This window comes from Mustela lutreola, chromosome 9 (genome assembly GCF_030435805.1).
Source record: "Mustela lutreola isolate mMusLut2 chromosome 9, mMusLut2.pri, whole genome shotgun sequence".
Classification (NCBI taxonomy): domain Eukaryota; kingdom Metazoa; phylum Chordata; class Mammalia; order Carnivora; family Mustelidae; genus Mustela; species Mustela lutreola.
Genome location: NC_081298.1, coordinates 38,187,783 through 38,212,787, shown reverse-complemented (window position 1 = coordinate 38,212,787; position 25,005 = coordinate 38,187,783). Strand labels below are relative to the sequence as shown.

The following is a 25,005-nucleotide window of genomic DNA, read 5'->3' as shown; positions in this document are numbered from 1 at the left end:
TTGGGGGGTGCCTGGGTGGCTCAGTGAGTTATGCCTTTGCCTTTGGCTCAGGTCATGATCTCAGAATCCTGGGATTGAGCCCCACATCAGGCTCTCTGCTCACTGGGGAGACTTGCTTCCTCTTCTCTCTCTCTGCCTTCCTCTCTGCTTACTTGTGATCTCTGTCTGTCAAATAAATAAATAAAATCTTTAAAAAAATTGTATTAGGAACAGATACTGAATTTTATAAATGTTTTAGTGTCACCTATCAAGATAATCGTATGTTTTCTTCTAGGATTTTTCAATCTTATGAATTGTTTTATTATTCAGTTAACTATCCTCATAGTTCCCTCAAAGAACTACTTGATCATGGTATCTTGTTATTTGACTATACTCTTGGATTTACAGTGTTAATTCCTTACATACTTTTTTTTTTTTTTTTTTTTTTTTGTTAAGTGCTTCTTTGTCAAATTTTGTTCAGAGGTTGCCTACTCTGGTTGCCGCTCAACAAAATCACCTCTAGCGACTTATTAAAACACAGATGCCTCAGCCTGATAGAAATTTTTCTTCTCTAATTCTTAAGTTTCTGTTTTTATTTTTAATAATTCAACACTTTTGCTTACCTTTTATTCCTTACTGCATGGATAGCTGAGTTTACAAGCTTCAATCTTTCTTCTTTAGTAAAGTAAGACTATATATTTTTCTCTGAGTACACACCTGATGGTGTTCTCAGAGTTGTTAGTTTCTGTATATGACGCAAATGTAATTTCATTTCCCTTTTGATATAGAGTCTCTTAGGAAAGGGCTTTAAAACCTTCCAGAGATTTTTTTTTAAAAGGATTTGTTTCTATTTTATTATTTATTTTTAGCTTTATTTCACCATGATCCAAGAATGTGACCTAGGTCGATTCCACTTTTTGGGATCTAATGAACTTTTCTTGGTGGCAAAAAATATAGCAAATTTTCGTGAAAATTTACTAAGTATTTAAAAAGAAGAAGTATACTGGCAACATGTTTAAAGGCTTATAATTTAATACATAAATATTAAATGAAAGTCAGTAGTTACTGTTGGTGTCCTTTATGTTCCATGTCCTCCTGTCCTCCACTTCCTTCCTCCTGCCTTCCCTCCTGCCTTCATTCTCTCTTCCCTCCTTCCCTCCTTCCTGCCCTCTCCCATGCCTTATTTCCCTCCCTCCCTTCCTTCTTCCTTCCCCTCCTTTCCTTCTCTCCTTTCTTCCCTCATTCTTTTCTCTCTTTCTTTCCTTTCTCCTTCCTTCCTTCCTCCCCATCTCCATCCGTCCTTCCCTCCCTCTTCCTCTCTCCCTCCCTCTCCCTCCCTTCTTTCCTTTCTTACTTTTCAAGGACTGAGAGGTACTTTGTGTTCACCTAGCACTCTTTTCTGTGCCTTGTTTTTGTTTCTAATCAGCTTGTGGAATGTTAAATGGACCGACATGATTTTCAAAGCCTCTCACCATTCATTTTCCTGATTTCCGGGTGGACGGAAAGATAGGCAGCCATCTTGTCTGCACTGTGTTAATCGAGGCATAGAAAATATAGGAGTCGAATCTGTCTACATTACGGATGCTCCACATAATTTTTATTAGGTGAGTCTCTTCTTCTTCTTCTTTTTTTTTTTTTTTAAGATTTTATTTATTTATTTGACAGACCGTGATCACATGTAGGCAAAGAGGCAGGCAGAAAGGGACCCCGGTGAGTCTCTCCTTATGTTTAATAACAACTAATAACCTTAAGCTAATCTTCGGCTTTCCTTTGTGTTTGCATTCATACCACACATTTAGGTTGTTTATTTATTTATTTTTTTAAAGTTTCAGCTTGTTCTTTACTCTTTCGCTTTATATGAAAGAACAAGCAATTATACATTTACTTTGCCTCGGGGGCTGCTGCATTACATTTTTCATTGTGAAACCAACATATTCAGACAAACGCCTTCCAGGTACTGAAAAATTAAATAGTTCTTTCCAATGAAGAAGCTCAAAGGACAAATGTGGAAATATCTTGCCTAATGGAGCTATTACTGCATACTGTTTGATGTTAATATTCAGACGTCATGAACAATTCTCAATCCTGGTGCTGAAAATCTAAAAATCCAGGTAATTTTAGAATCTGTAAACAGTTATTCAAGTGACTTTTCAGCTGAAAGTCTGGAGGCAAGCCACCTGAAGAAGAGGATGTTGAGCAGCAGTCTCTTCAACTTTTGGTAAAATGTTCGGTCTACAACACAATGTAATATCACACACAACAATTCTCAAGAATTTCTAATCTTTCACAGTACATTAAGAAAGTTCTTAGGAGGGGTGCCTGGGTGGCTCAGTGGATTAAGCCTCTGCCTTTGGCTCAGGTCATGGTCTCAGGGTCATGGAATCGAGTCCCACACTGGGCTCTCTGCTCAGTGGGGAGCCTGTTTCCCCCTCTCTCCCGGCCTGCCTCTCTCCTTGTGATCTCTCTCTCTCTGTCAAATAGATAAAATTAAATAAAAATAAAAAAAGAAAGAAAGTTCTTAGGAAAAAATAAATAAATTTAAAAAAAAAGGAAAATTCTTAGGAAAAACTAGGCTGTAATTACCAAAGATATGACATAGGACACACAATTTGAAGGAGATCTCCCAGATCAAGAAGAATGCTAATAAAAAGGCCCCCATGAATATAGACGGTAAGAAATAAAAATGTGTCAGGCATTTCAAATGCTTGATGATGACTCCTAATTGCCATTTCACTCTGCCTCGTATTTAGGATATCAGAAAAAGGTGCCAACACTTCCATCAGCCTATGGAAAGTTAAATTGACCACAAGACAGTCAAAGCCTCCCTTGATTCTGCATGCCAATGTATTTTAGTTGTACATGAAAATAAACAGCAGTGCATCATTCCACATGTTAAACACAGCATTTGCAATTTGTACATCTGTGTCTGGAAATGTTTCATTCCTTACAGATCAGCTGTATTTCAGGCTCAGTCCTAGCACTTGTAGATGCAAACTGGACACACAGCTTTGCTCTTGGGCTCTTTGCTGTGCTTTTTATAGAACTGACCTCCCTCTCGGGTACTGAGTGCATGTTGGTGGTTACAGCAGGGAGGAGAGAACCAGGTGTCTGGTTGGGACTTCTCTTTCTACTTTTCACCCTTAGGAACAATTTAAATTTACTTTTATTTGTTTGTGATTATAGCACATAGTTGAGTTTGGGTTTTTGGCAAAATCTCAGTCCTTTTCTTTTAGTGGGAAAATATGCTCTTCTCACATACTTTTGGCCAAGATACTGTGTGTGGTCTCCTATCCTTTTACTGTGCTTTAAATACTTCCTCTTGATTTCTTTTTTAATTTCCTATTTTGTAATATGATTTTTTTTTTTTTTTGTGGGCTTTTCCCTCCAGAACATTGGAAACTACTTTTAAAAGCTCTGGGAAGGTACTCAAGTGATTAAATGTTCCTAAACATTTACTTTGGGCTCCTCAAGAAGCATTTTTGGTTGCTAAATTGGTAAGCCTCTATATTCCCACATTTTCATTGACAATCCACAGGCACTGTTAAACATTTTCTTAAGACTAGATAGCTTAGGCTTTCTGAAAGTTATTTGCCTTTCTTGAAATAAGTGGCATTCAAAACGATGTTAGTAATTCTTGCGTGCTATGCTAACGTTACAGCTTCTGTTGCACAATACTGAAATGAAGCCCGTTTACTTCTTTATTTTCCGACTGCTCATATCCACCCTTGTTATCAAGTCTTCTGTTTGCTTAAAATTAGTGCGGGTGGCTTCTATTTTTGCTTTCTCACCATTTCCTTGAGAACTGTTAAAATCTTCTTCCTAGAGCTTGAGCCAGAGACCAAGTGAAGCAGATAAACAATCAAAGTCTAGCCATTCAGAAGGCTGAGAAGAAGTGGAGAAAGACCTTAGGCTGCAGACAGTCCAAACTATGATCTTTATCTCTGCCTGGCTTCTCCGATTCATTGAATCTGCCAATTCGGGAACTCCTATTCCATATCTGGCTTCCACAGGAAAGAGGCCATTGACTATGCCAAGTTTAGCTTCTGCTGGCTGTGAGTGGGGAGTGTTCTGTATCAGTGAGTTGGGGGGGCGTGGTCATCATCCTCAGGAAAAGTATTTTCTGTCTCTTTGATTAACAATCTTGGTGTTAAGTGTGAGCAGCACCAGAGGAAATATCCACAAAGCTTACTTACTGACTCCATGTCTTTTATGACCGAGGGTAACCTTCCAGTCTCTGCCCCATCCCAAATGAGGTATCATGGGTCACCTAGTTCTGCTTTCTGTCTAGTTCATTAACAATCCTGGTGTTGGATGTCACCAGCACCAGAGGAAATATCCACAAAGCTTACTGACTCCACGTCTTTTATGACTGAGGGTAACCTTCCAGATTCTGCCCCATCCCAAATGGGATATCATGGGTCACCTAATTCTGCTACGTGAAGTAGAAGCTTCCTTCTGCATTCTGCTTATATCTGCAGCCCTCCTACCTCAAAATGAAGAAAAGATGTCTTTCTTAAAAAATTTGGGCAACCGCTTATAAACTCTGGAGCTTTGCTAAATGTTTAATGAATGTATGGATTAAAAAATTACTTTGTTCAACTTGAATTGTTCTTTGTTGCATGGGTTTTTAATGATCTTCTGTCGACTGGATTCTAAGAGGAGCAGATGGCTCATTTGTCATTAATGGTAAATCCCCTTTTAGTAGGTTTACCTTAGGTCCGTAGAATGGCCTGAAACTGACATGGTAAACCATGCATATATCATTCTGGATGGGAAACTGCTGTCAGAAGAAGCTAGCTAGACTGGGAGTTAGTATGATTAATAAGCCAGTGGTGGGACATTGGTTAGTCACTATGATCCTCTTTGCTCCTCTAGAAGATGAAATAACGTCACCGGTGCTGCCTCCTTGAGCAGAGGACTTTGGTGAGTAATAAATGAGATGATATATAAGAAAAAACCGTGTCAAGAATAGTAGGAGGAAGCTTGCCTCACTCTTTCTCCCTGAGGTGGGGAGGACCAGAAGTTTCCTTCTCACAGATTTCACTCTTTTGAAAAGAGCAAAATGTTTCAGCTAAAAGAGAAACATCTGTTCCACCTTCATTCATTCATTCATTTATTCATTCATTCATCATTCACTCACTCATTCAACACAATGGACCACAAGGCCAATTCTATCCTTCCCTTCATGAAACTTACGTTTTAGTAGCAGCAATGGGCAATATCCAAATACAAAAGCAAGATCAGGGACGGACATCGTTAAGAAAGAGCAAAATCTAAACAAAAAGTTGTTCGACGGATATACAATTTCAGTCACGCAAGATGAGTACGTTCTAGAGAGATGTACAGCATTGTGTCTATAATTAATACTGCACAGTGCACTTTAAAAATTTGTTGAAATGGTAGATCTCATGTGAAGTGTTCTTACCACAAAAAGTGGGGACACAAAGAAACTTTCCAAGGTGGTGGACATGTTTATTACCTCGATTGCAGTGGTGGTTTCAGCGTGTTTTTATATATCAAAACCTATCAAATTGTATAAATTAAGTAAGTATAATTTTTAACAATATCAGTTATACTTCACTAAGGCTGTTTTAAAAAAAGAAAAGGAGAGGGAAGGATCCTGAAACGGATCAAATGGAAGAGGCACAAGAGTTGTTATTTTAGATAATGTGGTCTAATGAAAGATCCATTTTCATTTTTTCTGGAAAATTTAAACCTGTAATTAATAAACTGTCTGACAAGAACATAATGTTTGGAATTTCCCAAAAGACCTTCAGGTACCTTTCTCATTTTGCAATTTATAACAGCTTTTTGAGGTATACCGTCTAGATGCGATCTAGGTTTGAGAAATTGCCACAGGGAATCTGAGGCCCAACTGGACAAAATTTCAAAATGGTGAACATACATACCCATTTCATGTCTGGTGCTGGCCACACCTAAGCCATACTCCTCTAAAACATCCTTTACTGTCCTCATAGATTCATCGTAACTGGCAGCCAGGCCAAGGAAGTTGTACGAGCCCATGTTGATGACATCTTTGATGATTCTTCCAGTGAACCTGCAGAGAGAAGACCACAAAGGGCTTTCTCATTTAACATCATCCTAGTGCCCCACAGAAGACTCATCCAAGGATATCTTGGGTCTGGCCCCAATCATATATTTTGTTTTTCCTTTCTGGTGTGCATTGCTGTCAATACAAAATGGTATGCCCTTGGAGGATAGTAATGCCAAAATGAAGTTGGGCAGAGTATTGGGAAAAAAGGTATCACAAGCCATGGAGTATCATTTAGCCCTGGTTTTCCTTGGCTGCTCACTTCCGTGACACCTGTGCTCTTGTTTAAATTCCAGCAAGAACTTTGTAGGTGAGAAAGAGCCCTGGTCATCACTGCTTCCTTCAGCAAGAAGTAGGGGGGTAAAATTGTCAGTAGGGCTGAAAAGGCTCTTCGTGGCTAGCTCTGTGTAGACGGCACTTTCTGACACAGGCTTTATTTTAATCTAACACAGCCACCCTTGGCAACTGAATAACTATGACTTCCCCCACTGGAATTACCAGGGCTTGCAAAAGGCTCAATGATGGAAGGACAGCAACTTCCATGGTTTGATGTTTATCAGCTCTGTAATTTAATGCCCATGCTAGGATTTCCTGGGAAGAATTTCTTTCAACCAAGACCCTCCAGAAGGCTGCCTCACCTAAATGTCCAGTTGTAGTCATCCGACACCCTCTCCATCACATCGAACCGAGACCCCGGGGCACTGCAGATGGGCCGGTTCCAGTTGTCTCTGATTCTCATGTACAGGTTCCGCGTGTAAAAATTCTCAAAGTTTTGATAAAGCGGCACAAAATCCTGTTACAACAGAGGCAGCAGTTTACCTTTGGTCTCCTGCTTTTTGTATTTTCTTAGCAATTGAAAACTGGAAGAGCTGTGAACATAGTCCACTGCACATAGTTTTGGAGCAAGGGCCTATCGGTAAGGGGACAGGTGGGTCCACAGAGAACACTGTGAGGCCTCCATCCCTAAACAATTTACATTTTAGTGGAAGGAAGTAAGAAAAACGTGGCACAGAAAGGTAGCAAAGATGATAGTGCAACATGAGGTAAGTCCCCAAATGAGTGGTGGACACAAGGAATCTTTGCAGGATACCGTCTGAAAAGTAACAATAGATGTTTATATCAAAGGAGTTTGGGAGAGAAAAGTGGTGAGATGATAACCTGGTCCTAAATTTTTTGAACATGAATTTCCCCACTCACGTTTTCAGAAATGTGGATGAACTTGATCATAACCTATTGGCAAAACTCTTGGCAGCTGGCTGCCTGTCACATAGCCGAGGGCCTGGAAACTGAGTTGATGAGATTGTGGAGGCACCTGGCTTCTCTCACAGTTGCAGTGACAGCACCGTTTTTGCTCTATAAAAGGTAAGCCATGCTTGAGGGGTTGACAGTCCAGCTGAAGCTCAAAGCAAAATATATCTAACTTTTGGTCATCTAACTCCTCATAGTACAAGGCAGAAATTACAAAACGTTGGTCTAAGCCAAGTACTTTGGGCAATTTGTAAGATTAGAATGAGAGGGAGAGTCACATCTTGCTGGAGCAATCAAGGTAGTTTACGTGGGAGGGATCTTGAAGCTGGGCACCGAAGGTGGAATGAAATTGCTTTGGACATGGATGCTTGGCGAGTGCACTCAGGATGAATGGGTCTGCGTTAGAAGTGCAGGGTGTTTTTGAGAATGAATGAAAATAAAACATATGACAGTTCTTGTCACTCCTGCCTGATCTATAATGGCTCCCACCTCACTTAGGGTCAAAGCCAACGTTCTGAGCCATCTGCTCCCTGTTATCTTCCTAATCCCATCCACTATTATTCCCTGTGGTGTGTTAAGGTGGCAAAACCAGTGGGGCACAGAAAGTGGGACCTTTTAGTGTCTGGATGAAGAACTCACGCATTATCTTGGAGTCAATGAGGAACCACTGAATAACCAAGAGGGAGCTTTCCTATTCTCCTATCCTTTCTGAGTTCTTTTCTCTCCCTCCCATTATGGAATAGAGGTAATTTCCTGAGGGAACAAGGAGGACTAGGGCTAAGGCTTTGTGGAAGACCTTCTTGTGCTACTGGTTTGGCTACTCATCTCTTGAGCTGATCCATTACAGGGAAAAATATATAGTATCTGCATGCTTTGATGGCTGGTGGTTGCACCCAAGCCACAGTCTGGTTTGCAACATCATTAGGTTTTTTAGTGGCACGGCATCATTTCCGGGGAGGGAGTTGTGATTGCCTATAAGAAAGAATGTTTATAACCACAACCCCAGCACATGATGGGGACTATCTACTATATGCAAATTTGGAGGATGAAAATGACAACTTTACTGGTTACATCTGTAAGTTGACAATTTCATACCAAATGCATGTGTCCTTTAAATTCTAAGTATCCTGATAGAAATTTTAAGATTCAAAGCTACAAAGTTATGATAATTATACCCATTTATGTTCTAACAGGGAAATTGACATTTTTAAAAAAATATTTTTATTAACATATAATATATTATTTGACCCAGTGGTACAGGTCTGTGAATTATCAGGCTTACACATTTCACAGCACTCATCATAGCACATACCCTGACATATTTTTGAGAGAAAAGGAGATTGTATAATTTCAGGAAAATCTTTTCCAAACAATTTCTTCTTTTTTTAAACTGTTCACTGACTTATAGATTATTCCATATCCCCAAATGTTGTGTCCTTCTATTTCTAATTTTTTATTCCTTAATTGAAATGACATTATATACATTCATACCATCAAGAGAAAATAGAGAAGTAGGTCTGTAAGTCTTATTTTTAGACTCCAAATGGAATTATAGTTTTAGATTTTTTGAGAAATCTTACTCAAAATAAAGTTAATAGTTCGTTTAGGAAAACACTTGGCTTTAGGTAGGAAAAACAATAATTATGTCTATAATATTAAAACAAAATTAATTTCTATTTTTCTTAAAGATTTTATTTATTTATTTATTTGAGAGAGAGTGAGAATGAGGGAATGGCAGAGGGAAAGGGAGAAGCAGGTTCCTCACTGAGCAGAGAGCCTGATACAAGGTTTGATCCCAGGACCTTGGGATCATGAGCTGAGCTGAAGACAGATGCCTAACTGACTGAGCCACTCAGGTGCACCAAAAACAAAATTAATTTCAGTGCAGAATGACAAGATGCACAGGATACCAGGGCAGGGGGTACATAGAAACTGTAGATTTCAAGCACCCATTTGACCCATGTGAGGAAAATTAGACCCAGCAAGGTGAGTAGCTAAACTCTAGTCAGCCTCTGGCTTCGGTCACCTTCTCAGCAGTCACTTCAGAGTGACTTCAGGCTGGCACCTTCCCCACTTGTGCAAGCTTCCCTCCAAAACCCCAGTTAAAAAAAAAACAAAAACCATGACCCATGATATGGAAAGTTAGTGCCAACAGTTTGCCAGACCATGGAGGAGTGTCCGCTCATCTTAAGGAACTTGGCATTTACTTCAGGAAACAACTTAGGGCATTTCATCATCGAGCCTCATAAAGATATGCTATCACAGCCTCTCGAGGGATGGTGAAAAATACTCTATCTTGCCCAAACTTTCTGACCCAGACATCCAGATTTTCTATCTACAAGGAAATGGGTAGCCAGTTTTTTATTGAGACAAATACTTTGAGGGCAAGATCCAGGGATTCTAACCTATTCTGTGGGATCAGAGAAGACTTTGTAGTAGGGAATGATCTTCATATTTCTTAGTAATTAGAATAGAATTTGGCAGAAACTTCTCTGCCAAAGGGATAAGCTAGTTTTTTGTTTGTTTGTTTGTTTTTTGTGTTTTGTTTAGCCATGGAGAGCCATTTCTTTGTGAGTTGTGTGAGATCTGAAACACAAGCTCAGCAGTCTATGTGTCCCTGAGAGGGAACTACTTAGATTTCAAGGTCTGGTTTGGGTAAGAACTGCCTTCTTTTGTGGCATTGTCTTGCTCTTACTCTGCACCTGTAAGCTTCCTGCGTCTGCATGGGTGTATGTTCACCCCACCCCATTCCTTTGAGCACCAGTGAGGTTTCTTCAGGAGCAGTCAACACCTTCCAAAGGTCAATGTCCTCTAATCTCAGGTAAGCCTCCCACAGCATTTTCGCTATACCAGAAAATGAAACTGGGCTAGATATTGCAAAGACAGAAGCATTGCAAGAGGACCTGTAACCATCTGTAGATGTAACTTGTCACTGGCCTACTCACTATCTTTCTTTTTCTTCCTGACACAAATGGCTAGATGTGACAGTGAAATTTGGGCCATAAGGACAGAATTGTTTGGGGGGGGGGGTAGGGTATAGGAGGGTTGAGCAAAATCTAAAAATGCAGCCACAAAAATGTCTTTGTTTCTACTGCAATATGATAATCTTTTTTCACCTTTAAGCTTGTAGGATACTTTATAATTTTCCAAGTGTTATACATATTTCTGTCCAATGTTTATAGACAAATCAGTGGAAAGCCAGAAAATCTGAGTGGACAAATTGGGAATTAGAGTTCTAAAACCAGTGTTCTTTTCAATAATCATGCTACAGGGCTAGGTGTTTATAAGGAAGTGAAGAGAACATATCCATGGCCCATTGTGAAAAAAACTGCCAAATTTGGAAGCATGCTTCTTATTTGATTTAACACCTGCTTATTCAGTATGAAATAAAACCATGAATTTGTAGAGAGATAAAATCATTATCAAACATCAATTATGAATTTTTGCCCACATGGACACTTTGTTTTCACCTACACTTCTGCTCTAACCTAATATTTCATTTTATGTCATTATTTCCTTTTGGGAAACAGCCATTTCTCCTACCAAAGTCAAGCTCTGGATAATAAAAAAAATTTCATTTTTTTCTTTGTTGTTGGAAAGGACATTGTATCATAAACAGTTCTTTGAAGTATGAGAAGCATAAAGTCAAGATGGCTAAGTTTAATTCTATTAAGGAATTAGAGGGAGATTTGAATAAAAATGGTAGACTCAGTGCTTGTAACTATTCTACTACTCATCTAAAGGTCCTCTGAAGTGACAAAAGATGTTTAAGAAACAAAATAAATTTATAAATGCCTAGAAAGACAATCAAGAGTATCATTACTAAATCGGAAATACTGAAGCATCACAAAAGATGGAACACATATAAGATCTGACCAATGGAGAAGTAAAACCATAGGAAACCATAGTTCTTTTTTAAAAAAATTATTTTATTTATTTATTCGACAGAGATCACAAGTAGGCAGAGAGGCAGGCAGAGAGAGAAGGGGGGACGTAGGCTCCCTGCTGAGCAGAGAGCCCGATGCGGGGCTCCATCCCAGGATTCTGGGATCGTGACCTGAGCCGAAGGCAGAGGCTTAACCCACTGAGCCACCCAGGTGTCCCAGGAAACCATAGTTTTAAAACATATGCTGAGAAGATTGGTTTGGACATAAGCTAACTGTAGGGGAGTTTAAAGTTAAAAGTAAATAACCTTAAGAAATGGATAGTCAGGGCACCAGAGCCTGGGGATGGAGTCCTGCATCGGGCTCCCAGCTCCACGGGGAGTCAGCATCTCCCTCTGATCATCTCACCTCTCATGCCCTCTCTTACTGTCTCCCTCTCAAATAGATAAATAAAATATCTTTTTTTTTTTTAAAGAAATTGATAGGGTGATTAAGTGGGAAGCTAGATCTCTTTGTCTTCTTTTTATGGGTTAATAAGTAAGAAGCGGTTGTGATGTCCACAGGACAAATCTCCTTGCTAGGTACCAGAAGCGGAATGGAAGAGCAATGCCCCAATGTAGAGAGATTAGGAGTCCACACTGCAAGAATAGCAGCTATTGGTCCTGGCAACTCCTTCCATTTCCCTTCTCTGGTCACTCAAGATAGGGAAATATGTAGGAAAATAAGGATTCTTTAATAAGAAAAGAAATGAACATAGACAAAGTGTCAGTGCTATTTAAGGAAAACTAGCATTAGAGGTACCACATTCAGTAAGCAGAACAACTAGCGAAAAGACTTAACAGAACAAACAGAGAAAGAATTTAAAATATATTCATCTTTTGAGAAAAACAGCAGAACAATGCATGCTTTAAAAAGATCAACAGTTCAAAAGTAAAATGGACACCTGAAAAGCAAATTAATAAGCTAGAATAACAAGTTGGTTAAGTTTTCCAGGACATGATGAAAAAGGATAGAGAAGAAAATATGAAGCAAGTCAAGAGAAATGTAAGACAGATTGAGAAGATCCAATTCTCTCTAATGGGAGTTGCAAGATTGAAAAAAAGGAGGATAAGAAGAAGTGCAAGAGGAGGAAAAAAAGGTAAAAAAAGATGGAGGAGGAGAGGCAGGGGGAAATTATAGAAAGGAAGAAAGATTTGAATCTTAAGGTGTAAATGATCTGCTGGGTACTGATTAAATTTCAGTCTCCAGGGATAGTGAGGAAAACCTCAAGTATTTTTAGAGAAGGAAGAAAGGCAGTTTATATACAAGGGAACAAGAAATGGATTGCTTCAGACTTTTATAGGTGACAAGGGAAAAAAAGATTATGAACGAAAATGATTTTGAACTTAGAATCTTATACTCAGCCAAGCCAGCAATCAAATGAGAGAGCCAAATACAAACATTCCAATATATGTAAGGAGTCATGAGTTTAACTCCCACAGACCTTTTCTGTAATAATTGAGTATATACCTCAACAAAACAATGAAATAACTAAGGAGGAAGAGAAGATGCCTGGAAGAGTAGTGAGTGAAGAAATTAATGGACTATGGTTTAACCCAAGTAGTTTTGTATATGAGGTATAAAGAAACAGAATCTATAAATTAATAAATAAATGATACTCTGGAAAAATGGGTATGTGGGAGAAAGAAATTCTTCTCCTGGTCTGTGGAAGATTCTTGTCACTAACCGTATCATATATATATATATATATATATATATATATATATATATATACACACACACACACATATGTGTATACACACACACACACACACACACACACACACACACACATATATATACACAGAGAGAGAGAGAGAGAGAGAGAAACATTAAACAAATAGCAGGGAGAAATACTATATACAATTCCTAACAGTGACAAGGAGAAAAAGAGTGGCAGAACAAATAAAATTTAATCAAATATATCAAAGGTATGAAAGGAAAAGTACTTAAAATAAAAAAAAAAAAAGAAAATGTAAGCGTCAAATATAAAGGTGGCAGGAATAAGTTCAAACACACGAGTAATTAAAGTATTAGGTTTAACCACAAGGAGTCGCCAATGTTTGTTTTTGACCTATAAGAACAGCAATTTCATATGGTTCAAGAAAGTAATTGTTCATAACCTACATTATTTTATTAAAACACAAAAGCTCTCACATTTGATTTAAAATAAATTGATATGCTACTTATAAGAGGGCTACATTTTCTGAAAGTGATAAAGACGGAAATAAAGAGATGACTGTTGAAGAAAAAGCAGATGTATAAATATTCATATCAGACATAACAGAGTGCAAAGTAAAGTAAGATAAAAGAAAGAAACCCACCAAGAATTGTAGGAGCCGTAACTCATGTATCTTAGAGTTACACTGAAATACATAAGAAAAAGAGAAACTAACAAATCCATAATCACAGTGGAAGACATTAACACACGTTTCTCAGAAATTATAAGTGTGAGAAGACAAAAAATAAGTAAGTCTAGAGGATCCAAGTTACATACTTAGCAAGTTTGTTCTAATAGACTTAAAAAGACAGTGTTCAGTTTTTCATGGCACGCATGGAAAACTGCAAGACATTCCAATACAACTATCTGAGAAGCTGTGGCACCTGAAGAGAGATATTCATTAAGGTGGTAGCATCTGGAATTAAAATATGAAAATATCAATAGCTTTCCTATATGCCATCAATAACTAATTAGAATATGAGATAGAGAAAAAAATAATATTCAAATACCACCACCATCAAAAATTCATATCCAAATAATGATCATAAGAGGAAATATCAGACCTTAGAATAAAGAAATAAAATTTTATTAAAGGACATGAGAAATACCTAAATAAATGGAGAGACATATCATTTTCTAAATGTTCCATATCATTTAGAAAATATCAGTTTCTAAATGGGAAGACTAAATGTTATTAAATGCCAAACTTTCCAAAGTTAACCTATACCTATAGATTTAATAATATATTACCAATTAAATGGCAACAGTTTCTTTAAAAAAAAAATTCAATGCCTGACAAGCTAATTCTAAAGTATATACAAAGAAAAGATCTTTAAGAATTACCTAAAAACTTCCAAATTTACCGAAAAAATAGACAAATAGATCAATAATTCAAATCAGTGGGTAAAAATTTCAATTAAAGACAATTTAAAACACTCTTAAAAAATAAAGTCCTCCTCACATGAAAAGATGCTCAACATTATTCTTCTTCAGGGAACTACAAATCAAAACCACAATGAGATTGCACCCATCAGAATGGCTAAAATTAATGAGTCAAGAAACAACAGATGTTGGTGAGCATGCAGAAAAAGGGGAACCCTCTTATACAGTTGGTGGGAACGCAAACTGGTGCAGCCACGCTGGACAACAGTATGGAGGTTCCTGAGAAAGTTAAAAATAGAACTACCCTGTGACCCAGCAATTGCATTACTAGGTATTTACCCCAAAGATACAAATATACTGACTGGAAGGGGCATACTCACCCTGATGATTACAACAGCATTATCAACAATAGTCAAATTATGGAAAGAGCCTAAATGTCCATCAACAGATGAATGGATAAAGAAGATGTGTTACACATTCTCTCTCTCTCTCTCTCTCTCTCTCTCTCTGGAATATTACTCAGTCATCAAAAAGAATGAAAACTTGCCATTTGCAATGACATGGATGGAGCTAGAGTGCACTATGCTAAACGAAATAAGTCAGTCAGAGTTAGACAAATACCATCCAGTTCACTCATATGTGGAATTTAAGAAACAAAATAGATAAACATAGGAGAAAGGAAATAAAAAAGAGAGGAAGATAAACCACAACAGACTCAACTGAAGAAAAAACTGAGCGTTGCTGAGGGGAGGTGGGCAGGGGAGTGGCTAAACAGGTGATGAATACTAAGGAAGGCACCTGTGTTGAGCACTGAGTATTATATGTAAGTCATGAATCATTAAATTCAATGCCAGTAACTAATATTACATTAGATGTTAACTAACTAGAATTTAAATAATTTTTTTAAAAGTCCTCTCTCTCTCCCCAAAGAGCAAAAACTAACAACAAGGAAAACAAAAGAAAATGTCTGAGACATACGACTTAAAAATTAAAAATGTAAATATGGCTAAAAAGAACATAGAAAAAATTAAGAGCCAAGAAACAGAATTTAAAAAATACCTGAAATCACTTAATAGATAAATTATTCATATATGGATATATACAAAAGTCTCTTCGAAATCAATGAGAAAAAACCAATTTAATAAAATCAAGAGCAAGGGATAAAAATAGGCAATTCAAGAAGATTAAGTATAAAGTACTAACAATCATGAGAAAAGCTCAGTCTCACTATTAATCAAGAAAATGCAAATTAAGACAAGAACAAAAAATGTTCACCTATCAGACTGGCCAAAGTAAAAAACACATTGATCATATCAACATATCAAAGGCTGGTAAGGAAGCAAGCACTCCTAGGAACTGCTCACTAGAGTCTACCTGGGCAAGCTCTTTTGAAAGGCAATTTGCCAATCTCTCAGAAGTTGAAATATACATTCCTTGAACCCAGAAAGCCACTTCTAGGAATCATCCTCAAATAAATGCACGTACTGCTCATTGAGGAATTATCTGAAGTAATAAAATAATAAAAAATGATAATACAAATAATCATATACCCACATTGGGGAATACCATCATGCAAAGTATTAAAAGGAATGGGGTAAACTTGTATTGGCATGTGATGGTCTTCAGACTTAGTTAGGGGAGAAAAAAGTGAATTACACAGAAGTCTGTATGATGCAATCCCATTTATGCTAAGGAAAAGAATGGGTGCAAATGAACCTATGTGTAATTAAGTGCACAAAAAACACAGGAAGAAGGATTTTGCTCGTTATTTCTGTAACAAAGAGGAAAGGGAAAAAAGATTTCAGGGGTTCTTCATTAGGACTTGTCATAATCCACCCATATCACACATTGGTTAGTACCATTGGTGTACATAGCAAAGTTCTGCCTTATCAGTGTGGTTTCACTTATATGTTTAACCAAGGGGAAAGGAGGGAAAACTGAATGGGAAGAAATCAGAGAGGGAGACAAACCATAAGAGACTCTGGACTCCAGGAAACAAACTGAGAGTTACAGAAGGAAGGGGGATGGAGGGATGGGGTAACTGTGTGATGGGTATTTAAGGAGGGCATGTGTTGTGATGAGCACTGAGTGTTATATGAAACTAATGAATCGTTGAACACTACATCAAAAACAAATGATGTACTACATGGTGGCTAATTGAACAATAAATAAACAAATAAATATTTGGTAGAATTAAAAAAAATCAGTGAACTCTGCTTTCCTCCTATTTGTAGCTTCCTTCTTGCAAAGGGAAGCAAAGTCTATACTGTAAAAGCACTAAAAAATGATTAAACTAACATTTTAATGACACAGCAGAAGTTATATGTGTGTGTATAACATGTATATACGTGTATTTATTTGGATGTTCACAAATAAATACTGACCTGAGTATTCACTATGTTGAGGCTGTGATCTGATTTTACCGATGTGGTCTTACTTCACAAAATATTTCTAGAACTATGATTTTAGAGTTAGTGTTCCAACCTATGGCACATATTTCTCTCCTAGAAGCAATAGTGGAAAATATTCAGCCCTTGTGAGGGTACATTTGCTTTTTAGAAGCATCTGGGATGTATTTGGAATGAAGTCTGGTTGGGGAGACTGGGGATTTCACTGGCCAGCAATTTCTGCTGCATTTAAAGCTATTGATTTCTTTGTAGATAGGTAAGTCAAGGAAGTGAGGGAGTGACCCTTTGTGCCCCCAGGAAAGTTCAAGAAGCATTGTTCTAAAACACTGGCCTCTAACTCTCTGCATATGGAATCACCTGGGAAGCTTTTATGAACCTCACCAAGGGTATACCACAGACAAATTAAATTAGAATATTTGTGGGTAAAGCTCAGGTATTAGTAGCTTTTAAAACTTCTTAGGTGATTCCAATGTACAGCCGAGGCTGAGAATCACTGGTCTAATATTACCATCTCACCAGCTGCTGGCTAGTATGTTAAGTTTCCAAGGAAACCCCAGTGAAAGCTCTCTGACTTTGGACTCACCCAGGTCCAAACAGGAAGACCAGTGCTTGGGCCATCTGTTTGCTTTGGACAAAACTCATACCCCGTGACCCTAATGGAACTCATCCTTCAAATTACTCAGAAGAAAGTCTCTCTGGGTGAATCTTGTTATCGTAGCAGGGTGCAAAATGTACATACAAAAGGGCAATTTTTAATTCAGGCACATATTTGGAGATCTGTCTTAAAATTCTTTACAGTTACAACTTGCTGAACCCTCTTTGTTTCATGTGGGAGTAAAAATCTCTGGGGATGGGCCAGAAATGTCTGGGATGTACTTGTAGAGGAGCTACAGGGACTCTCTGGGTCTAGAGTGAACATGGACTTAAACTGCTATGTTTTCTAACAGGCTGATGCCCTGTGGAGCAGGTCTTGCTTAACCTGTTATCAAACTACAGGGATTGAGAAATGGGACTGTGCTTGGAGGTTTCAAGTCTCTGATGATGCTTGACATTCATGTGATTATTCTATTTGCTGACATCTTCTGAATTTTGCAAAATTAAGTCGTCTAATTATTCTATTTGCTGACATCTTCTGGATTTTGCAAAGTTAACTCAAAGTTAAGAAAGTGATTTATCGAGAGGTCTTTAATGAATTGCAATTCATCGCTGCAGTGGCCTTGGATTTTAAATAAAAGATACATGTGTCCCCAAAATTAAGCATTAAAAGGAGAATTTAAACAAGAATATTTAGGGCGCCTGGGTGGCTCAGTGGGTTAAGCCGCTGCCTTCGGCTCAGGTCATGATCTCAGGGTCCTGGGATCGAGTCCCACATCGGGCTCTCTGCTCAGCAGAGAGCCTGTTTCCCTCTCTCTCTCTCTCTGCCTGCCTCTCCATCTACTTGTGATTTCTCTCTGTCAAATAAATAAATAAAATCTTAAAAAAAAAAAATTTAAACAAGAATATTTAAACTTGTACATGTCTGTATTGTCCTATTGTTTGCCAGTGTCTTCTGATTGCTAGTGGAGTCGATCTGATATGCCCGATGTCCTAGGCCTGTGATTTTTTTGAAATTTTCTTCTGGACGAAGATTTTGATTTTTTTTTTTTTTTCTGTTCACTTAGTTTATACTAAGTGAATCAGAAATACTAAGTGAATCAGTCACCAAGTGATGTAGATAAGAGGACTGTCAGACCCTTTATGTTTTGGAGTCAGCTTCAGGGTATTGGGGCTAGAAATAAAAAAGAAGAATGCAAAAGGATTCTAAATTTGGGGCAACATTTTAGTTTGAATGGATGGTTTGATTATGAGAGGAGTCATCCCAGTAAGGGAGAAAATAGGAAAATTGAGTTAATAAATTCTTGTATTTGAAAAACAGGAAAGAAATGAGGAAGGGGACATGTCAGTTAGCTTCACGGCAACCATCATTTTTATCTGTAATGATATCTGTATATTTTTATCAAAATATCATGCTGTAAACTTAAATGCAACTTTTATTAAAAATAAAAAGAATGCACATGGAGTAGAAGAGTATAATCAGAATCAGCATCTCTTCATGATCTTTTTGAAAAAAATAATTGCTCTTTTGGATGTACTTTTTTCCCGGTGTCACTTGGCTCTTGGCTGGTTTGTCTAAAGCGACAATTCACCCTCAGTAACCACGCTTTTAGAATAGTATATAGGGTGCCTGGGTGCTCGATTGGTTAAGCAACTGCCTACGGCTCAGGTTATGATCCTGGAGTCCTGGGATCAAGTCCCCCTTCAGGCTCCCTGCTCAGTGGGGAGTCTGCTTCTCCTGCTGACCTCTCTTCTCTCATGCTTTCTCTCTCTCTCATTCTCTCTCTTTCTCTCTCTCTCAAATAACTAAAATCTTTTAAAAAAAGAATAGAATATAGTGCTCATTTCTGTTAAGAGAACCAGGAGTCACTGGGAAGCAGTGTGTTTCCAGCAAGAGACTTTAAGACATGGCTCAAGTAGCTTATTAACACAAAGCAAGGGTACTGTCAGAGGGACGGAGCTGGGGAAAAATAGTAAAAGTCTAAAGGTCAGCCTGAAGATGGGTTTCTCATGACCAAGTCCCATCAAAAAGGACATAGCAGCTGTAGCCACTGCAATTTATTAAAACCAGTTACACTGGGAGATTATAAATGTCTAAAGGGGCTCCACAGGAAGGAACGTGTAACAAAATGTGCCATGTGAAAGGTATGACCACCAAGGTGAATTAGTTGATTGACTGGTGCTCTCTACCTCACAGAGATCAACCAGGAGGAAAAGAATTTATTTTGTCAAGAAGTACAGGGCATTCATTTTTCTGATGCAATGTCTTCCTGCTGGGAGGTGGTTTGAGTCATGCTTGCAGCTGTAGTGACAGGTGCTGCCATGCAGGCTGCTAAGACCAGATGACTCATTGTTGGGGACCAGGCACCCCTTCCCCCAGTGCCAGGAGTGTTGGAGGCAGACAGCTTGCTGAAGGGGGCTGCCTGGCCCGGGATCACATCCCTCTACGGTGGTAGTCCCCCATCTATCATCACTAGAGACTCCACACCCTGCCATCCCTGAGGAAGGCTTCTGGAAGGCCCTTCCATCTCCAAAGCTCCCTGTGGGATCCACTGGGGCCTTGGCTCGGACTGCATCACAATTCACCTGTCTCATCTTGCTCCCTTTGCTCCCTTGCAGGTGTACGGGTGTTGCTTCCAGGAGTGCACCCCAGAAACCTTTCTGCCCTCACGCCTCCATCTCAGAGTCTGCTTCCCTGGAAACCAGTTTGCCTATATATAACGATGTTCTGCTTGAAATGTAAGACATGCTTTGGAAAGACCAAAGTGACTAGCCCTGTTGGGTTGCTCGAGCAAGAACATTGGCACAGGGTAGGAATAGATGGCAGAGTTGAAGCCGAAGCTTGCTAAGGGATGCCACACCCGAGAAATCTACATTTGACTCACCCTCTGTCCCATTAAATATTCTAAAATGTGCTGATCTATTGGGCACTGGTTACCTACACCTGGGGAGCAGGTAGATTGGTGATAAGAGAGCTTCGAGCTGGTGTCAGGGAGGGGCTGTGGGATCCTTGTGAGAATGGCCAGGAAGAACTTGCTTTCCTTATCCCAGTCTCCCATTTCATTACCAGCTCCTACCAGATTCAACTGTTTCTATATCCTTTGCCACTTACAGACCTGTACATACTCAAAACTGTATCTGTGCTCATAATTTTGTTAATACGAAACTTTGCCATTGCGATGGGTGTGCCACCACCACTGACCAAAGCAAAAAGTTGGGATTACTTTGGTTTCTTCCCTTTATCATATTTTCTATATCTACCTCCTAAATATCTCTATAATTCCCTTTTCTTCATTCCATCTACCTCTTTCCCAGTTTAAGGACAAATCTCTCTTTCCTAAACTATTTTAAGTCTTTTTAAATTGTCACTTTGCTCCTAGTCTTGAATTGAAATTCCATCTCCTACAGCTATTAAATTCTCTAAACTTCTTCATTCTCATCTCTCCCTTCCTCTTTTTACTCTATAGACCTTCCTTGGGAGATCTCATCTACTTCTGTGGCTTTGATTAACACTGATATGCTTAAGATATGCTAAAGATGCCACAATATCCATCAGGGATGTTCCTCCAGGGATCCAAACCTTTCTACCTAACTGCCAGTTCTCAACTTGTCAAAAAAAGAATTGACCATTTTGTCCTCCAATTGACTCTTCCTCCTTTATTTTCCATTTTAAAAATGCCACAGCCTTCTTCCTGCCCAGCTACCCAAGGCATAGACTTGGATGTGGTCTTTCATTTGTCCATCTCCCTAATTCCCCAAGTCAAGCCAACCATCGTTAACTCCATCTTCTTTAGCATCTCTTGGCCTTATCTCTTATCACCACCCCTATTATAACTACCCTGGTCTTACCCCAAGATTTCACCCAGCTTTTTTTATTTTTCAGCTAGATTTCTGCATCAGTCTCTTAACTGTTTTTTAAGTCTGTGCTGTCCTGCAATCCTTTCTTCATAGGCTAGTGAACATAGTCTTTCTAATCTGTAAATCCGCATTCTTCTGCCTGAATTCCTTCAATGCCTACCCATTGTTCTTATAATAAATACCTTTGGCTTATAAAAACCCATTATAATCTGGTCCCTACTTGCCTCTCAAACAATCTTTCTCCCCACATACTCCCACTGTCACTCACAATAGTCCAGTCATTGGAATTCCTTGGTTTCTTGAATGTACAATGCTTTCTCTTACCTCTTTCACACCATGTTTTCTTTCCCTATTTTCTTTGCTTAGATGTGTTCGAGACTCCCTCATGTGGAACAATCCTTGCCCATAATCATCGTAGTATTTCAAAAAAATTTTTAGAAAGAAGGAATTCAGGGCATCATAAGTCATATGAACCAATTTGGAGAACATGTTAGGAAAATGCAGACTTTCTGCAGAATATTTGCCAGGTTGTCCTAGTAGGTCTATGTGAAAAGAGGATGATATAAACTTGTATGGGTTAACTCTCAAAAGTATCTATATTAGTGGTTCTAAATTGGGGTTTTTTGAACTTCATGATACCATTTGAAAATGTTGGGAGAAATGTATGATTGTCACAAGTGTGTGGTAGAACGCTAACTCACTGATATGAATGGAGGCCAGTGATGCAGTTAAAAACTTTATAGTGCATAGGAAAGCCTTCCTTCCATGTCAAAGAATTAACCAATTCAAAATGTCAATGGTACCAGAGTTGAGAAATCATGAACTATATAAAATTAAAATTCCATGTTTCACTCAGGCACACTTTTCTATTCTAGGGTAGAACATAAATAATATTCATCTTGCAACAAGAAGACCAGAGTCCAGTCCTATCCAAAAGCCCTTGTTCTTATATTTTGATTTTTCATCTTTAAAATGGCATTTTACTTATTTTTTTTTAAAGATTTTTATTTACTTGACAGAGAGAGATCACAAGCAGGCAGAGAGGCAGGCAGAGAGAGGAAGCAGGCTCCCCGCTGAGCAGAGAGAGCCCAATGTGGGGCTCGATCCCAGGACCCTGAGATCATGACCTGAGCCAAAGGCAGCAGCTTAACCCACTGAGCCCCCCAGGCGCCCCTTTAAAATGGCATTTTAATACCTGTCACATGGTATTGTTATAAAAATTAAATATGATGATGTATGAGAAAACCCTTAGTTCAGTGTCTAGAGAACAGTAGTTTCTTAATAAAATATTTGTTAAAAACAAAACAAAACAAAAACAAGTCCGACACGTGGAAGATGGTGTTTATGGGGCAGAGATGAATAGAATTTACCCTGAGTGGTTTCTGCGTGTCTCACTCTTTTATAGGACCTGTACATGCATCACAACTTCTGAGAACACTTAAGAGAAGAATATGCATTGACAAAGATCCAAGGAGGTACACATACATACTTTTTGTTCTTCTCGCTCTATGGCTGCGTTACATTTTTCTATTCCACAGCTCCTCAAAAAGTCTCTGAGATAGCCAAATAGGGTTCCAAGTCCATATCCCAAGTAGGTGAAAACCATCACGTGAAGAGGTGCTTCCTCAAAGGATTCAACAAGTGGCTTATCGTAAACATGTGGCCACCCATTTTGCTGAAAACACAAAAGGAAACAGAAGGTTAGTTCTCTTCCATGACAATAAAACATATATTTAAAAATTTTTGGACTTTGAAGCTTTTAACTTTCAAAGAACACTAAGATCATAAAAAGTGCTCAGAGAAAAATGGAAGTTGGTCATGAATGAGGGCAATCAGAAAGGTGCATTTTATTTTACAACCCCCTAATAAAATACTGGATTCAGGCAAAAATTCTCAACAGGCGCTAAATCCATCAAGTGAAAGGTTAATGAGGAACACAGTTTTTGTAAGATGTCAAAGTTATCACTCCCATCAGTTACTCCCTAATCACAAATCTGAGGTCATTACCTTGACCGGGTGATCAAATTCCTTCCCCAATGTTGGAATAAGATCACTTGTGCTCTTATCAGAGTGTAAGATTCAATACACTAATGATGCATTTAGCCTGAATTTAGTCAAGTTTTCATATCCAACTTCCACTTCACCAGAAACATCAAAAGAAGGGGAGGTGACAAAGGACTTCATCAGGAAACAATCAGATAACCCACAATGTGCACAGCAAAGGAAATTATCAACAAAATGAAAAGGCAACAGATGGAATGGGCAGAAATATTTGCAAACCAAATCTCAAATGAAGAACTCATACAACTAAAAACCCCTCATGTAACCTGATTTTAAAATGAGCAAAGTCCTAAATATTTTCCCAAAGAAGACCTACAAATGGCCAATAAGTATATGAAAAAGTACTCAACATCATTAATCTTCAGGGAAATGCAAATGAAAACCACAATGAGATACCATCTAACACCTATTAGGGTATGGGTATTATCGAAAAGGTAAATGATAACAAGTGTGGGTGAGGATGTGGAGAAAAGGCAATCCTTGTACACTACTGGTAGGAATACAAGTTCATACAACCATTATGAAAATGTACAACCCATATGAGGTTTCTCAAAAAATTTAAAAAACAGAACTACCACATGATTCAGTCATCCCAGGTCTGGGTATAGATCTATAGGAAGTGAAATCCGTGTCTTGAAGAGAGCTGTACCTCCAAGTTCATTGCATCATTATTTATGATAAGCAAAATACAGAAATAATCTAAGTATCTGTAGATGGATGAATGGATAAAGAATATAAAATACTGTAGAATATTATTTAGCCACAAAAAAGAGGGAAATCATGCCATTTCCAACAATATAAATAAATCTGGGCTACATTATGCTAAATGAAATAAGCCAGGCACAGAAAGACGGATACTGCATGAACTTATTTATATGTAGAATCTAAGAAATCTGACCTCACAGAAGCAGAAAGTAGAATGGTGGTGACCAGGGGCAGGAAATAGGGGAAATGAGGAGATATTGGCCAAAGTATGTAAGTCTTCAGTTATAAGATGAATAAGTTCTGGGATCTAATGTACAGCATAGTTACTACGGTTAATAACATTGTATAGTGTACTTGAAATTTGATAAGACAATATATCTAAAGTGTTCTCACCACACACACACGAAAAAGGTAATGAGGTGAGATGATGGATGTATTAATTAGCTTGGATGTGGTAATAATTTCACAATGTTTACATATATTGTACACCTTGAATATAAACATTTTTATTTCTTAATTATACCTCAATAAAACTGGAGAGCAGAAGCAAAAAAGAGGGGTGGCGGAAGAAAATTAAAAGACACAACCCAATGCAGTGTGTTTTCCTTCATTGGATACTGTTTTGTTGTTGTAAAAACCTGGTTAAAAAAATCCATATTTTGAACAATTGCATAGGTCCAAATGTGGACCTAGGTTATTATAGGACCTATATTATTCCAAATCTTATTAAGGAATTGTTAATTTTGTTAGGAGTGGTAGTAGTATTACAGTTATGTGAGGAAATACTTCAGGGCATGCTGAAGTATTAGGGGAATTAAATGTTATGACACCTATAATTTTTTTAAATGGTCCATCAAAAATTGAACATATATATGGTACAATTTGGGGAAAATGTTAATAACTGTTGAGTCTATTGGGTGCCTGGGTGGCTCAAGTCGGTTAAGCATCCAATTCTCAATTTTGGCTCAGGTCATGGTGTCAGGATTGTGAGACTGAGCCCATGTCAATCTCTGTGCTGAGTGTGGAGCCTGCTTAGGTTTCTTTCCTGCTGGCCCCTCCCAACCCCAAATCTTT

General features: G+C 38.3%; 1 protein-coding gene across 1 annotated transcript in view; it reads right to left on the bottom strand.

The window, feature by feature from the left end:
- Positions 1-25,005, bottom strand: part of SPTLC3 (serine palmitoyltransferase long chain base subunit 3) — a 138,071-nt gene that overhangs the window by 82,387 nt on the left and 30,679 nt on the right. The window contains exons 2-4 of the mRNA XM_059134050.1: positions 22,655-22,840; positions 6,670-6,824; positions 5,889-6,037 (exon numbers count right to left, since the gene is read on the bottom strand). Coding sequence (XP_058990033.1) covers positions 5,889-6,037; positions 6,670-6,824; positions 22,655-22,840 — 490 coding nt within the window. The remainder of the gene's footprint in view (positions 1-5,888; positions 6,038-6,669; positions 6,825-22,654; positions 22,841-25,005) is intronic.